This window comes from Chiloscyllium plagiosum, chromosome 17 (genome assembly GCF_004010195.1).
Source record: "Chiloscyllium plagiosum isolate BGI_BamShark_2017 chromosome 17, ASM401019v2, whole genome shotgun sequence".
Lineage (NCBI taxonomy): Eukaryota > Metazoa > Chordata > Chondrichthyes > Orectolobiformes > Hemiscylliidae > Chiloscyllium > Chiloscyllium plagiosum.
Window position 1 is genome coordinate 62,712,061 of NC_057726.1, and position 15,316 is coordinate 62,727,376.

At 48.0% G+C, this 15,316-nt stretch overlaps 1 protein-coding gene across 1 annotated transcript in view; it reads left to right on the plus strand.

The window, feature by feature from the left end:
- The window catches only part of exoc3l1 (exocyst complex component 3-like 1), a 77,830-nt gene that overhangs the window by 21,226 nt on the left and 41,288 nt on the right, over window positions 1-15,316 (plus strand). The window contains exons 2-3 of the mRNA XM_043707433.1: window positions 7,214-7,374; window positions 10,176-10,395. Of these exons, the coding sequence (XP_043563368.1) occupies window positions 7,214-7,374; window positions 10,176-10,395 (381 nt within the window). The remainder of the gene's footprint in view (window positions 1-7,213; window positions 7,375-10,175; window positions 10,396-15,316) is intronic.

Consider the following 15,316-nt stretch of genomic DNA (forward strand, 5'->3'; position numbering starts at 1 on the left):
TAGGTTCTGGAGCTGTAGCTGCAGTTCCCCTCATTAGAGGCAATATCAGGGGTATTACGTTCAGGGGCTCTGGCTGCAGCTCCCCTCTATTTGGTGCAATATCAGGGCTTTTAGGTTCAGGAGCTGTACGTGCAGTTCCCCTCAATCGGAGCAATGTCAGGGGTATTAGGTTCAGGAGCTGTTGCTGCAGTTCCACTCGTTGGGGGCAATATCAGGGGTATTAGGTTCAGGGGCTGTAGCTGCAGTTCCCCTCAATAGGGGCAATATCAGGGGTATTTGGTTCAGGAGCTCTGGCTGCTGTTCCCCTCAACAGGGACAATATCAGGGGTTTTTGATTCAGGAGCTGTAGCTGCCGTTCCCCTCAATAGGAGCAATAACAGGGGTATTAGGTTCAGGAGCTGTAGCTGCAGCTCCCCTCATTAGTGGCAATATCAGGGGTATTAGGTTCAGGAGCTCTGTCTGCAGTTCCCCTCAATAGCAGCAATATCAGGGGTATTAGGTTCACGAGCAATAGCTGCAGTTCCCCTCAATTTGGTCAATATCAGGGGTATTAGGTTCAGGAGCTGTAGCTGCAGTTCCCCTCATTAGGGGCAATGTCAGGGGTATTAGGTTCAGGAGCTGTAGCTGCAGTTCCCCTCATTAGGGGCAATATCAGGGGTATTAGGTTCAGGGGCTGTAGCTGCAGCTCCCTTCAATAGAGGCAATATCAGGGGTAAACAGGTTCCGGAGCTGTAACTGCAGTTCCCGTCAGTAGGGGCATTATCAGGGGTATTAGGTTCAGGAGCTGTAGCTGCAGTTCCCCTCATTAGGGGCAATATCAGGGGTATTAGGTTCAGGAGCTGTAGCTGCAGTTCCCCTCAATAGGAGCAATATCAGGGGTATTAGGTTCAGGAGCTCTGGCTGCTGTTCCCCTCAATAGGGGCAATATCAGGGCTACTAGGTACAGGTGCTGTAGCTGCATTTCCCTTCATTAGGAGCGATATCAGGGTTATTAGGTTCAGGAGCTGTAGCTGCAGTTCTACTCAATAGGGGCACTATCAGGGGTATTAAGTTCAGGATCTGTAGCTGCAGTTGCCCTTAATATGGGCAATATCAAGGGTATTAGGTTCAGGACCTCAGGCTGCAGTTCCACTCAATAGGGGCACTATCAGGGGTATTAGGTTCAGGAGCTGTAGCTGCAGTTCCCCTCAATAGGGGCAATATCAGGGATATTAGGTTCAGGAGCTCTGGCTGCAGTTCCACTCAATAGGGGCACTATCAGGGGTATTAAGTTCAGGACCTGTATCTGCAGTTGCCCTCAATAGGGGCAATGTCAGGGGTATTAGGTTCTGGAGCTGTAGCTGCAGTTCCCCTCATTAGGGGCAATATCAGGGGTATTATGTTCTGGAGCTGTAGCTGCAGTTCCCCTCATTAGGGGCAATATCAGGGGTATTAGGTCCAGGAGCATTGGCTGCAGTCCCTCTCAATAGGGGCAATAACAGGGGTATTAGGTTCTGGAGCTGGAGCTGCAGTTCCCCTCAATAGAAGCAATATCAGGTGTATTAGGTTCAGGAGCTCTGGCTGCTGTTCCCCTCAATAGGGGCAATATCAGGGGTACTAGGTACAGGTGCTGTAGCTGCATTTCCCTTCATTAGGAGCGATATCAGGGTTATTAGGTTCAGGAGCTGTAGCTGCAGTTCTACTCAATAGGGGCACTATCAGGGGTATTCAGTTCAGGACCTGTAGCTGCAGTTGCCCTTAATATGGGCAATATCAAGGGTATTAGGTTCAGGACCTCAGGCTGCAGTTTCACTCAATAGGGGCACTATCAGGGGTATTAGGTTCAGGAGCGGTAGCTGCAGTTCCCCTCAATAGGGGCAATATCAGGGATATTAGGTTCAGGAGCTCTGGCTGCAGTTCCACTCAATAGGGACATATCAGGGGTATTAAGTTCAGGACCTGTAGCTGCAGTTGCCCTCAATAGGGCAATGTCAGGGGTATTAGGTTCTGGAGCTGTAGCTGCAGTTCCCCTCAATAGGGGCAATATCAGGGATATTAGGTTCAGGAGCTCTGGCTGCAGTTCCCTTCAATAGCAGCAATATCAGGGTATTAGGTTCAGGAGCTCTGGCTGCAGTTCCCCTCAATAGCAGCAATATCAGGAGTATTAGGTTCAGGAGCTGTAGCTGCAGTTCCCCTCAATGTGGTCAATATCAGGGGTATTAGGTGCCGGAGCTCTGGCTGCAATTCCCATCAATAGGGGCAAGAGCAGCGGAATTAGGTTCAGGAGGTGTAGCTACAGTTCCCCTCAATAGGAGCAATATCAGGGGTATTAGGTTCAGGACCTGTAGCTGCAGTTCCTCTCAATGGGGCAATATCAGGGGTATTAGGTTCAGGAGCTCTGGCGGCAGTTCCCCTCAATTGGGGCAATATCAGGGGTAGTAGGTTCAGGAACTGTCGCTGCAGTTCCCCTCAATAGGGGCAATATCAGGGATATTAGGTTCAGGAGCTCTGGCTGCAGTTCCCCTCAATAGGGGCAAGAGCAGGGGAATTCGGTTCAGGAAGTGTAGCTACAGTTCCCCTCAATAGGAGCAATATCAGGGGTATTAGGTTCAGGACCTGTAGCTGCAGTTCCCCTCAATAGGGGCAATATCAGGGATATTAGGTTCAGGAGCTCTGGCTGCAGTTCCCCTCAATAGGGGCAATATCAGGGGTAATAGGTGCCAGAGCTCAGACTGCAGTTCCCCCCAATAGGTGCAATAACAGGGGTATTAGTTTCAGGGGCTGTAGCTGCAGCTCCCTTCAATAGGGGCAATATCAGGGATAAACAGGTTCAGGAGCTGTAGCTGCCGTTCCCGTCAATAGGGGCATTATGAGGGGTCGTAAGTTCCGACGCTGTAGCTGTAGTTCCTCCCAATAGGGGCAATATCCGGGGTATTAGGTTCAGGAACTGTCGCTGCAGTTCCCCTCAATAGCAGCAATATCAGGGTATTAGGTTCAGGAGCTCTGGCTGCAGTTCCTCTCAGTAGGGGCAATATCAGGGGTATTAGGTTCAGGAGCTGTAGCTGCAGTTCCACTCAATAGGGGCACTATCAGGAATATTACGTTCAGGACCTGTAGCTGCAGTTGCCCTCAATCGGGGCAATATCAGAAGTATTATGTTCAGGAGCTGTAGCTGCAGTTCCCCTCAATAGGGACAATATCAGGGTAATTAGGTTCAGGAGCTCTGGCTGCAGTTCGTCTCAATAGCAGCAATATCAGGAGTATTAGGTTCAGGAGCTTTAGCTGCAGTTCCCCTCAATAGGGGCAATATCAGGGGTATTAATTTCAGGTGCTCTGGCTACAGGTCCCCTCAATTTGGTGCAATATCGGGGCTTTTACGTTCAGGAGCTGTACATGCAGTTCCCCTCAATCGGAGCAATGTCAGGGGTATTAGGTTCAGGAGCTGTAGCTGCATTTCCACACGATGGGGGCAATATCAGGGGTATTAGGTTCAGGAGCTCTGGCTACAGTTCCCCTCAATAGGGACAATATCAGGGGTATTAGGTTCAGTACCTCAGGCTGCAGTTCCCCTCAATAGGAGCAATATCAGGGGTATTAGGTTCAGGAGCTGGAGCTGCAATTCCCCTCAATAGGGGCAATATCAGGGATATTAGGTTCAGGAGCTCTGGCTGCAGTTCCACTCAATAGGGTCAATATCAGGGGTATTAGGTTCTGGAGCTGTAGCTGCAGTTCCCCTCATTAGGGGCAATACCAGGGGTATTAGGTTCTGGAGCTGTAGCTGCAATTCCCCTCATTAGGGGCAATATCAGGGGTATTAGGTTCAGTAGCTTTGGCTGCAGTCCCTCTCAATCGGGGCAATATCAGGGGTATTAGGTTCAGGAGCTGTAGCTGCAGTTCCACTCGATGGGGGCAATATCAGGGGTATTAGGTTCAGCAGCTTTGGCTACAGTCCCTCTCAATAGGAGCAATATCAGGGGTATTATGTTCAGGACCTGTAGCTGCAGTTCCCCTCAATAGGGGCAATATCAGGGGTATTAGGTGCCGGAGCTCAGACTGCAGTTCCCCCCAATAGGTGCAATAACAGGGGTATTAGGTTCAGGGGCTGTAGCTGCAGCTCCCTTCAATAGGGGCAATATCAGGGGTAAACAGGTTCAGGAGCTGTAGCTGCCATTCCCGTCAATAGGGGCATTATCAGGGGTAGTAAGTTCCGACGCTGTAGCTGTAGTTCCTCCCAATAGGGGCAATATCAGGGGTATTAGGTTCAGGACCTCAGGCTGCAGTTCCCCTCAATAGGGGCAATATCAGGGATATTAGGTTCAGGAGCTCTGGCTGCAGTTCCCCTCAATAGGGGCAATATCAGGGGTATTAGGTTCAGGACCTGTAGCTGCAGTTCCTCTCAATGGGGCAATACAGGGGTATTAGGTTCAGGAGCTCTGGCGGCATTTCCCCTCAATTGGGGCAATATCAGGGGTAGTAGGTTCAGGAGCTGTAGCTGCAGTTCCCCTCATTAGGGGCAATATCAGGGGTATTAGGTTCAGGAGCTATAGCTGCAGTTCCCCTCAATAGTGGCAATATCAGGGGTATTAGGTGCCGGAGCTCAGACTGCAGTTCCCCTCAATAGGTGCAATAACAGGGGTATTAGGTTCAGGGGCTGTAGCTGCAGCTCCCTTCAATAGGGGCAATATCAGGGGTAAACAGGTTCAGGAGCTCCAGCTGCAGTTCCCCTCAACAGGGGCAATATCAGGGGTAGTAAGTTCTGACGCTGTAGCTGTAGTTCCTCCCAATAGGGGCAATATCAGGTGTATTAGTTTCAGGAGCTCTAGCTGCAGTTCCCCTCAATAGGGGCAATATCAGGGATATTAGGTTCACGAGCTGTAGCTGCATTTCCCCTCAATAGGAGCAATATCAGGGGTATTAGGTTCAGGAGCTCTGGCTGCAGTTCCCCTCAATAGGGGCAATATCAGGGGTATTAGGTTCAGGAGCTCTGGCTGCTGTTCCCGTCAATAGGGGCAATATCAGGGGTATTAGGTTCAGGAGCTGGAGCTGGAGTTCCCCTCAATAGGAGCAATATCAGGGGTATTAGGTTCAGGAGCTGTAGCTGGCGTTCCCCTCAATTGGGGCAATATCAGGGGTATTAGGTTCAGGAGCTCAGACTGCAGTTCCCCTCAATAGGGCAATATCAGGGGTATTAGGTTCAGGAGCTGTAGCTGCTGTTCCCGTCAATTGGGGCAATATCAGGGGTATTAGGTTCAGGTGCTGTAGCTGGCGTTCCCCTCAATTGGGGCAATATCAGCGGTATTAGGTTCAGGTGCTGTAGCTGCAGTTCCCCTCAATAGGAGCAATATCAGGGGTATTAGGTTCACGAGCTGTAGCTGCAGTTCCCCTCAATAGGAGCAATATCAGGGGTATTAGGTTTAGGGGCTCAGACTGCAGTTCCCCTCAATAGGGGCAATATCAGGGGTAATAGGTACAGGACATGTAGCTGAAGTTCCCCTCAATAGGAGCAATATCAGGGGTATTAGGTTCAGGACCAGTAGCTGCAGTTCCCCTCAATCTGGGCAATATCACGGGTATTAGGTTCAGGACCTGTAGCTGCAGTTCCCCTCAATAGGGGAAATATCAGGGGTATTTGGTACAGGAGCTGTAGCTGCTGTTCCCCTCAATAGGGGCAATATCAGGGGTATTAGCTTCAGGTGCTGTAGGTGCAGTTCCCCTCAATAGGGGCAATATCTGGGGTATTAGGTTGAGGAACTGTAGGTGCAGTTCCCCTCATAAGGGGCAATATCAGGGGTATTAGGTTCAGGAGCTGTAGGTGCAGTTCCCCTCATAAGGGGCAATATCAGGGGTATTAGGTTCAGGTGCTGTAGGTGCAGTTCCCCTCAATAGGGGCAATATCAGGGGTATTAGGTTCAGGAGCTGTAGGTGCAGTTCCCCTCAATAGGGGCAATATCAGGGGTATTTGCTTCAGGTGCTGTAGGTGCAGTTCCCCTCAATAGGGGCAATATCAGGGGTATTAGGTTCAGGAGCTCTGGCTGGAGTTCCCTTCAATAGGAGCAATATCCAGGATATTAGGTTATAGATCATAACCCAGGAACTCCGTATGCAGCCCCCCTCCCTTAATAATGTGTATGAGGTCAATTGTTACCCTCCATCTCCATGACACCAGCTGAAACTCAATGGAATAAGTATCAAAATGTCCCTTTTTCTGTGATTTTGAATTAAACTGACAAATAAAAGCGATGAGCGAGGCAATTAGGAACCTGCGTCAGTTATTTTCTATGATGCTTTCTTATTGTGCTTCACTGTTGTTTTGGTTTTGCCTTTCACTCCCCTCACCTCCCCAACATTTCGAATTGAGCTCCTCACTGCCACTCATTGGCAGGTACCACTTGAATAAAGCCTCACCCCTCTTGCAGCATTCCACTCATCCCTCAGTGTCTGGATCAAAGATTGACTAGAACTGAGTGATTCTGGCAGAATCATAGGATCCCTGCAGTGTGGAAGCAGGCCATCAAGTCCACACTGAGTCTCCGAAGAGTATCCCATCCAATTCCCCTCATTTCCTGTGGCTATCCCACCTAACCTGCACATCCCTGAACACTGTGGGCAATTTAGCATGGCCAATCCACCAAACCTGCACATCTTTGGACTGTGGGAGGAAACTGGAGCACATGGAGAAAACCCATGCAAACACGGGGAGAATGTGTAAACTCCACACAGACAGTCCCCTGAGGGTGGAATCAAACCCGGGTCCCTGGCCCCGTGAGGCAGCAGTGCTAACTGCTGAGCCACCATGCCGTCATAGAAGCCAAACTGATCATCACTCAACAGGTTATTGGTGTAGCTTGAGGACATGATCAAAGACAGTATTCAACTTGTAAAAGGAAAAAAACATCAAAGTGGAACCACCTAGTGCAAGAGCGTGATCCCAATCATACAGAGTTTTGAGAAAAATTACGCACTTGAATATTTTACATTGTTATACTTTTGGGACATTGGGTTCTGTGCACTCAGTACAATGGAGTATCGGCTGATCTTAGTCATACTGCGTTAGTTGTTAGTGACCTTGGAGACTGATGGTGTTCTTCCTCTGCTTTGTGCAAGTAAGGCTGATATTATTCACTGGTTCCAGTTAATCAAGAGAGTCATTAGGGAATTTCAAATCTAAATGAGCTATTTCTATAAGTGGAAAGAGAGGATTGCTTTGAAGCTGCTGTCTGCTCTGATCTTCCAGGTGATATGTGGCCCGAGTTTGAGAAAGCTGAAAATCTGGCCCGAGGAGCGGCGTTGAAGTGGGCCTCGGGAATCTTCTATCACCCAGATCAACTGGAGAGACTGGGCCAGTATCGCAAGAGAGAGACGCAAAGAACATCCTCTGTTCAGTCCAGGTTAAAGGCAAGTATGCACTAGGACCACAAGAGGGTGGGGCATGAGCTGATGCATCGCCCAGACTGACCTGATCGCCATAACCCAGGCTGACCTGAGCTCCCTAGCCCAGGCTGACCTGATCTCCATAACCCAGGCTGACCTGAGCTCCATAACCTAGACTGACCTGAGCTCCCTAGCCCAGGCTGACCTGATCTCCATAACCCAGACTGACCTGAGCTCCATAACCCAGGCTGACCTGATCTCCATAACCCAGACTGACCTGAGCTCCATAACCCAGACTGACCTGATCGCCATAGCCCAGGCTGACCTGATCGCCATAACCCAGACTGACCTGATCGCCATAGCCCAGGCTGACCTGAACGCCATAGCCCAGACTGACCTGATCGCCATAGCCCAGGCTGACCTGATCGCCATAACCCAGGCTGACCTGATCGCCATAGCCCAGGCTGACCTGATCGCCATAACCTAGGCTCACCTGAGCCCCACAGCCCAGGCTGAGCTTTTGAAAAGTCATTTCCTATCTCAGGTATCTCGGGAATTATTCCAGTTCCCTTCTGACTCTTTCATAAGGTTGATGTTTCTGAATGTGCTGACAGTGAAATCTATGTTGCTGCCTGTGAACATGAGCGTTTAACCTCGTGCTGAGCTTTCCCTTATCTTCAATTCCATTTCTACTTCCAAAATATGCACCTCGTGTTTTCTTACTTCCTCTTTTTCAAATATTTTTTCTATCTTAAGGGTATTCCAGTCACACTTGCAATCCTGTGAGATAGGTGTGTGTGTGTGTGCACGCGCACGCTTGTGTTTGTGTGTTTGTGAATGCGTGAGAGTGTGTGTGTGTGCTTGTGAGTGTGAGAGAGACAGAGAGAGATGGTGTGTGTGTCTGTGTCTGTCTGTATGTGTGTGTGTCTACTTGTGTGACTGTGTAAGGCTGTGTGAGAATATATGTGTGCATTTGAGTGTGACTGGGTGGGAATGTTGGTATGTGGGGGAGTGTTTGAGTGTTGGGTTTTAATGTGACTGTGTGTGTGTTTGAGTATGACTGTGTGAGAGTTGTGTGTATATATGCATGTGTCTCTGTATATGTGATTGTGCATGGAAGTTAACCAAGGATCAGATTGGACGAGGCTGTGATGTCCCAGTGGTTGAATAGCCCAAGGACACTCAAGGTCTTGGGCATCCTCTCTTCTTTATGCCTGATTAGCTGACCTCATGTAATGTGTCAAGTTGGAGGTCAGGATGTGTTGCAATTGTGAGTCAAGAACAGAAACCATATACCAAGATATATGCACTCAATTGCTGCCCTGATGGAAAGTGAAGTTACGTACAGCGCAGAAGAAGGCCGTTTGACCCATCAAGCCCATTCTAAGCACTGCAGAGCAATCCAGTCAGTCCTATTCTCCTGCTCAATCCACAAAGACATGCAGCTTTGCCCAAATTCTGAACAAAGATCTTGTTTTTATTGTGTCTACTTTAACCAAACCATCATCTTATAACAACTGTCAAATCACAAACAGAACAATTCCAGGATTTCCATCCTAACAGTGGAGCTAGACTCCATCATCCCTGGTCAATGGGCCCTGTCAATCCTATCAAAGATGGCTGCCGATTCCTAAAGTAGTCAACATGAAAGTCGGGCAATGTACTGGATCCTAGTGAGGAATCAATGCCTGTTGGGAGAAGGAAAAATAATTGCTTTTAAAAAGTGTTAACACTTCAATTGAAGGAGAAATCCCAGTGCTTTGCAGTTACTTTATAACTGTCTTTGTCTGATTTGTAGATGATAGAAGAAACTGGTTAGAAAACTCCAAGGCCATAAAGACATTGAGGCCCTCACAGTGCAGACGTCAATTTGAGGAATGCTAGGCCTATGACCCCCAACCTTTGACCTGCTTTGCCTCAGGCTCAGGAATGTGAATTTTCAAACCTCGTACGAGATCTATTCGACAATGAGAAATCTTTTAGAAGATTTCTCAGTGAAAGATGGTACGGTAATCCACATCCTGTTTCCCAAAGGAAAAATTAGTCCAAATGTCATTGATTAAGTTGGTTTAAGAGTCAGTCTTGCTATCTTTGGACCTTTCCCTTCAATGTCAATCCCTGAACCGAACTCTCGACATGATTTAACTTCATGACTTTAAGAAGGGCGTCCAGGAATTGGATGGGGTACAGAGGAGATTTACTCCAATGGCACTAAATGGTAATATGGAGAGACTAGGGAAGCCAGGATTGTTCACCTTTAAGAAGACAAAGATCTAAATAGCAGTGTTCACCATGCTGAGGGACATGGATTGAGCCGATAAGGACAAATTGTTTCCACTGGCTTGGGGGGACACAGACTTAATAATAATTCGCTAGATCACCAGAGGGAAAGGCAATTTGTTTCTTACTTTGGAAAGATGCAAGAGATTCAACAGTTCCATCCAAAAGGGATATTTCCACTTGAAAAAGAAAGATTTGCAGGATTATTGGGAAAGAGCAGGAGTGGGACTAATTGGTTAGTATTTTAATGGCCAGTACAGCACACTGGGTGAAATGGCTTCCTTGTGCACTTTACGACTAGCTGACTTTGGGCAGAGGGGCTTGATATGCCAACGTATGTTTCCTGAGTGTGGCACATCTACAGCTTAGGCTGCCATCACGTCTTACGTTGGCATAGTTAGTCACTCGGCCTCTGAGCTGGTTGTGTACAGTCTGCGAGATAATGTGGTCAGACACTGATCCCCAGCTGGAGTGTGGTTCTTCAGCTTTTCTGCCTTCAAGTGTAAAATAAAGTCCCATGTCAACATTCCTCTCCCTGTTTGCAGTCTGCCGTTCAATCCTATCTGGAAGGGGTCGCAACAGGCCTTGGGCAGCTGAAGGCATCTCTTGATGATGTCAGAGCAGTGCGCCGCACACTGGTTGACGTCTGTGAGGATTGGCAGAAGAAAGTCAATGGGTTTGAAGGCCTGGGGCATTTACGCAGCCTGGTTTCTGACCATGTCCAGTTGGCTACTGCAGTGCACAATCTACAGCATGTATTCTCAGGTAAGGAAGCCCTGTCCACACTGTCAATGTTACTGGCTAATTCATTTGCATGCTAAAAAGCATAATGTGCACACTCTAGTGGTGGTGAACTGTGGATAACCTCGCTATCCCAGGCGGGAGGATGTAGAATTGTAAAATCCCTACAGTGTGGAAGTAGGTCAGTCGGCCCATAAAGTCTACACTGACTGTCTGAAGAGCATCCTGCCCAGACCCAGTCCCCATATCCCTGCCTTTCCCATGGCCAATCCACCTAACCTACTCATCCCTGGACACTACGGGGTAATTTAGCATGGCCAATCCATCGAACCTGCACACAGGCACAGGGGAAGTGTGTAAACTCCACACAGACAGTTGCCTGAGGCTAGAATCAAGGTCCCTGCTAGGTCCCTGGCACTGTGAGGCAGCAGTGCTAAACACTGTGCCGCCCAAATATTTCGGCTGAAATGAATTCCCCCTGCTACCATTTGCCATAGGATAATTTACTTCCTCCAGAGAAGACGGGTTCAGATCTCCTCTCAAAGACACTACCTCTCTGACTGCTGCACCCCCTCTACACCTCCACCAGATTTTATTCTCAACTTTCAACTCAGGGATTTGATCTATGGTCTATGCTGACCACTGAGCTATTGTTAATACTTTGAAGGGGAGCCATTTGTAAAATAAGTAATGTATCAGAGTAGAGGACCGGGTATCTATTTCCATCCCTTGTTGCCCTGAGGGTAATTAAGAGTCAACCATTTTGCTGTAGAGTCACATGTAGGCCAGACCAGGTAAGGATGGCAGATTTCCCTCCATCGGACGTTAGTGAAGGCAGTGGGTTTTTACAGACAGTAACGATGGTTACATGCTTGCCACTCGGGCCACCATTTTATTCAATCTCAATTTTACCATCTACCATAGCAGGATATAGGAGCCAACCTCATGAAAACATGAGGCTGGGGTTCTGGATTCTTGGTCCGGTAACCTTACCACGATGCCATCCCTTTCCCGTAAATGTCAATTTTTGTGAAAGCGCACTTTGTTCAGTAATCCCCTTCAGCGAAGGAAATCTGCCATCCTTACCTAGACTCACCTACACATGACTCCAGGTACATGGCAATCATGCCTTCCCAACAATGCTGCAATCATCACCAAAATCATTCCTGGGTAGGCCCTACCCCACTGCTATCACTGATGCTCCAAAGATGACAGCAGAGTGTGATACAGTTGGGAGGAATTCCCTCCTGGAGATCCTCAACATTCACTCTGGATGCAACCTCCTGCTGATTACCACACAACCTCAGCCCTCTGTCGATGAGCAAGTACCCTCCATTTTGAGCAGTACTTAGAGGAAGGTGGCAAGGCGCAAAATGTACTCTGGATGGGGGACTTCAATGTCCACCACCAAGAGTGGCTCGGCAGCTGTATTACTGATTGAGCTGGTCAGATCCTAAAGGTCATAGCTGCTAGCCTGGGTCTGCAGCAGGTGGTGAGGGAGCCAACAAGAGGGAAAAACATACTCGACCTCATTCTTACCAATTTCCCAGCTGCAGATGCATCTATCCATGACAGTATTGGTAACAGCGATCAGCGCACGTTCCTTGTGGAGATAAAATCCTGCCTTCACATTGAGAACATCTCACATTGTGTTGCGTGGCACTATCACTGTGCTAAATGGGACAGACCTTGAACAGATCAAGCAGCTCAAGACTGGGCATCCATGGGGCACTGTGGGCCATCAACAGCAGTAGAATTGTGCTCCAGCACAATCTGTAACCTCATGGCCTGGCATATCCCCCATTACCATCAAATCAGGGGAATCAACCCTGGTTCAACGGAGCGTGCAGGTGGGCACCAGGCAAACCTAAAAATGAGGTGTCAACCTGGCGAAGCTACCAAACAGGATGAAATACCCAGAGGAACTCCTGCAGGGATGTGCTGGAGTCGAGATGACTGACCTCCACCAATCTTCGAGGTAGGCCCCCTAACCCTGGTGCACATCAGCCTTGATCTGTGATAACTCTGACCTTGGATGTCTCTGGAACACCCTGTGGCACAGTCTGATCCTAAAAGAGAACACGTGGTAGCAGCAAAGCTCAGGCAGCCTCTGTCCTTTCCCACTTTCCTTTCCAGGGCCATGATACCTGAGGCCATGCCTCTGGCTCCTCATCCGGTCTCTGAATGCTTTGACTTTGGGATTGTGCTCATTGGAGAATCAATCCCTTCACTGAACTGGTTTCCGTGTTTGTGGTGAAGCACAGCGTCGAAGCATGGATGCACACGAGGTGAACTGGTGCAGGTTGAGTTGAGGGGCAGAAGGAGAGAACACATACACAAATTGAGAATGAAGAATTGTTTACGGTAACATCTCCTCTCACCTTAAAAATATACCCCCCCCCGAGTCTTGAAATCTGGGGAAAAGACACCTATCTGTACTCCTTCTCATTTTTATAAACCTCTATAACGTTTGATTAGAATCCTTTCAGCCCAACAAGTCCACACTGACCCTCCAGAGAGTAATCCATCCAGACCCATTTCCCTCTGATTAATGCACCTAACACTATGGGCAATTTACCTAACCTGCACATCTTTGGGCCGTGGAAGGAAACCCACTCAGACATGGGGAAAATGTGCAAACTCCAAACAGACAGTCACCTGAGGCTGGAATCGAAGCCAGGTCCCTGGCACTATGAGGTAGCAGTGCTAACCACTAAACCACTGTGCCACCAAGGTCAGCCCTCAACCTTCTACACTACTTGAAAAAAGTTCCAACCTATCCAGCCTCTTATAACTCAAATGCTCTATACCTGGCGACATCCTGGTAAATCGCTTCAGAACCCTCTCCAGTTTAATAATATCCTTGCTCTCGCTGAGTGACCAGAACTGGACACAGGACTCCAGAAGAGGCCGCATTAATGTCCTCAACCTCAACATAACACACCTTTAACTTTTTCCATGTTCTGATAAAAGGTCATCAATTTGAGAGGTTAACTCTGTTCATCTCTCTCTCTCTCTCTTTCTCTCTCCATGGATGCAGTTGGACCTGCTGAGCCATTCTGTTTTCGTAAAACCCTGTGAAATCTGTCCAGTTGTTTACTCCTCACCATTCTGGACGTACTGATTTATTGCTGAAAGTTCATCTGATGCCCTTGCGGTCTGCGCTTCCTTTGTTTTTCCTGTTTTAGAATAAAGAAACAAATATTCTCCCGGAGCAGATTGTCTTGCTTGTGGGCAGATCGTTCTGTGAGAGAGACAAAGGACTTTTATTAAATTATTTTAGTCCTTCCTCAAGGGAATGACATGAATGGCATCATTTTGTGTAAACTTGCAAACAGAAATGCATTTATATTCTTACCTCCCAGTACCTGAGGATTCATAGTTTCTTCTGGTTTATGTAAGAAAAGCACACTATCCCTGTGCATGAGCTCAATAAATTAACAACTTTTTCAAAATGTTTGGGGTGGCACGGTGTCTCAGTGGTTAGCACTGCTGCCGCACAGCGCCAGGGGTGTGAGTTCAATCCCTACCCTGGGCGACTGTCTGTGTGGAGTTTCTCCCTGTGTCTGTGTGGGTTTCCTCCCACAATCCAAACATGTGCAGGTTAGGCGATTTGGCTGTGCTGAATTGCTCATAGGGTTCACGGAACTGTAGGTTAGGTGCATTAGTCAGGGATAACTGTAGAGTAGTAGGGGAATGGGTCTGGGTGGGTTACTCTTTGGAGGGCCAGTGTGGACTTGTTGGGCAGAAGGGCCTGTTTCCACATTGTAGGGATTCTATGATTCTAAAACTAATTAGCACGTACAATAGGAATCTCCCTCTTCTCTCCAAGTGACTATTTTCACTCTAAATTTCTAAGGATCACATTTGTTGGAAAATAATCCCACTCCTGTGATCTTTTCCCCATTCTCCCATTGCCAGGGATTAACCATTGAGTTACCATTTGAAACTTAACCTGCTGTGTTTGGTGTGTGCAATCCCACTGAAGGATGAAGCCCCAGGGATTGGATTGTCAATGTCACTGGAATGTCTTAGCAGCCTTGATCCGATACCATATGCAGGAAAGCCTTTGGAAAAACATTTCAACTGGAACCTAATTTGCTCTGCGGATTTTCTGGGCTTAATTGCTCATGAGTTGGATCTCGCTGAATTAGAATTGGTCAGAAATCCCGCCAAGGCCACAAGTCGAAAACTCCGAAAGACTGACCATCTGTGCCGCTCACTCTTTTCCCTCAGTTACCCTCTTCAGGGCAATGAAAATGTATGGAGACAGGTTTGCCAGCTGGGAGGTCACTGAAAGACAGCCCTCAGGTGGCTGTCGTAAGAGAATCAGCAGCTGTTCAGTTCAAATGGACATCTCATGATAGAGACAACAACATAAAGCACTGAGTTAACCTACACTTCAAAGATTTGGAATTCTTTACTATAGAGGGCTGGATGTCAAGGCTATGATAGACAGATTACTTTCCTAATTTAACATGTATTTAACACACCAGCAGGTTTAGGAACAACTTCTTCCTGGCCATCATTAGACTAATGAATGGACTCTCTAACCTCAAAAAATGCTGATTCTGCTAATGTTGATCTGATCTGGTGCACGCCCTGTGCAATGTAACCTGTCTGCCTGTCTAAGTTTTTCTGATCTGTACATCCTTGCTCATTATGATCTGCCTGTACTTCCCATAAATGGGGCAGCACAGCGGCTCAGTGGTTAGCACTGCTGCCTTCACAGCACCAGGGACCCGGGTTCGATTCCTGCTTCGGGTGACTGTCTATGTGGAGTTTCTCTGCGTGGGTTTCCTCCGGATGCTCTGGTTTCCTCCCACAGTCCAAAGATGTGTGGGTCAGGTGAATTGGTCATGCTAAATTGCCCACAGTGTTAGGTGCATTAGTCAGAGGGAAATGGTTCTGGGTGAGTTACTCTTTGGAGGGTCGGTGTGGACTC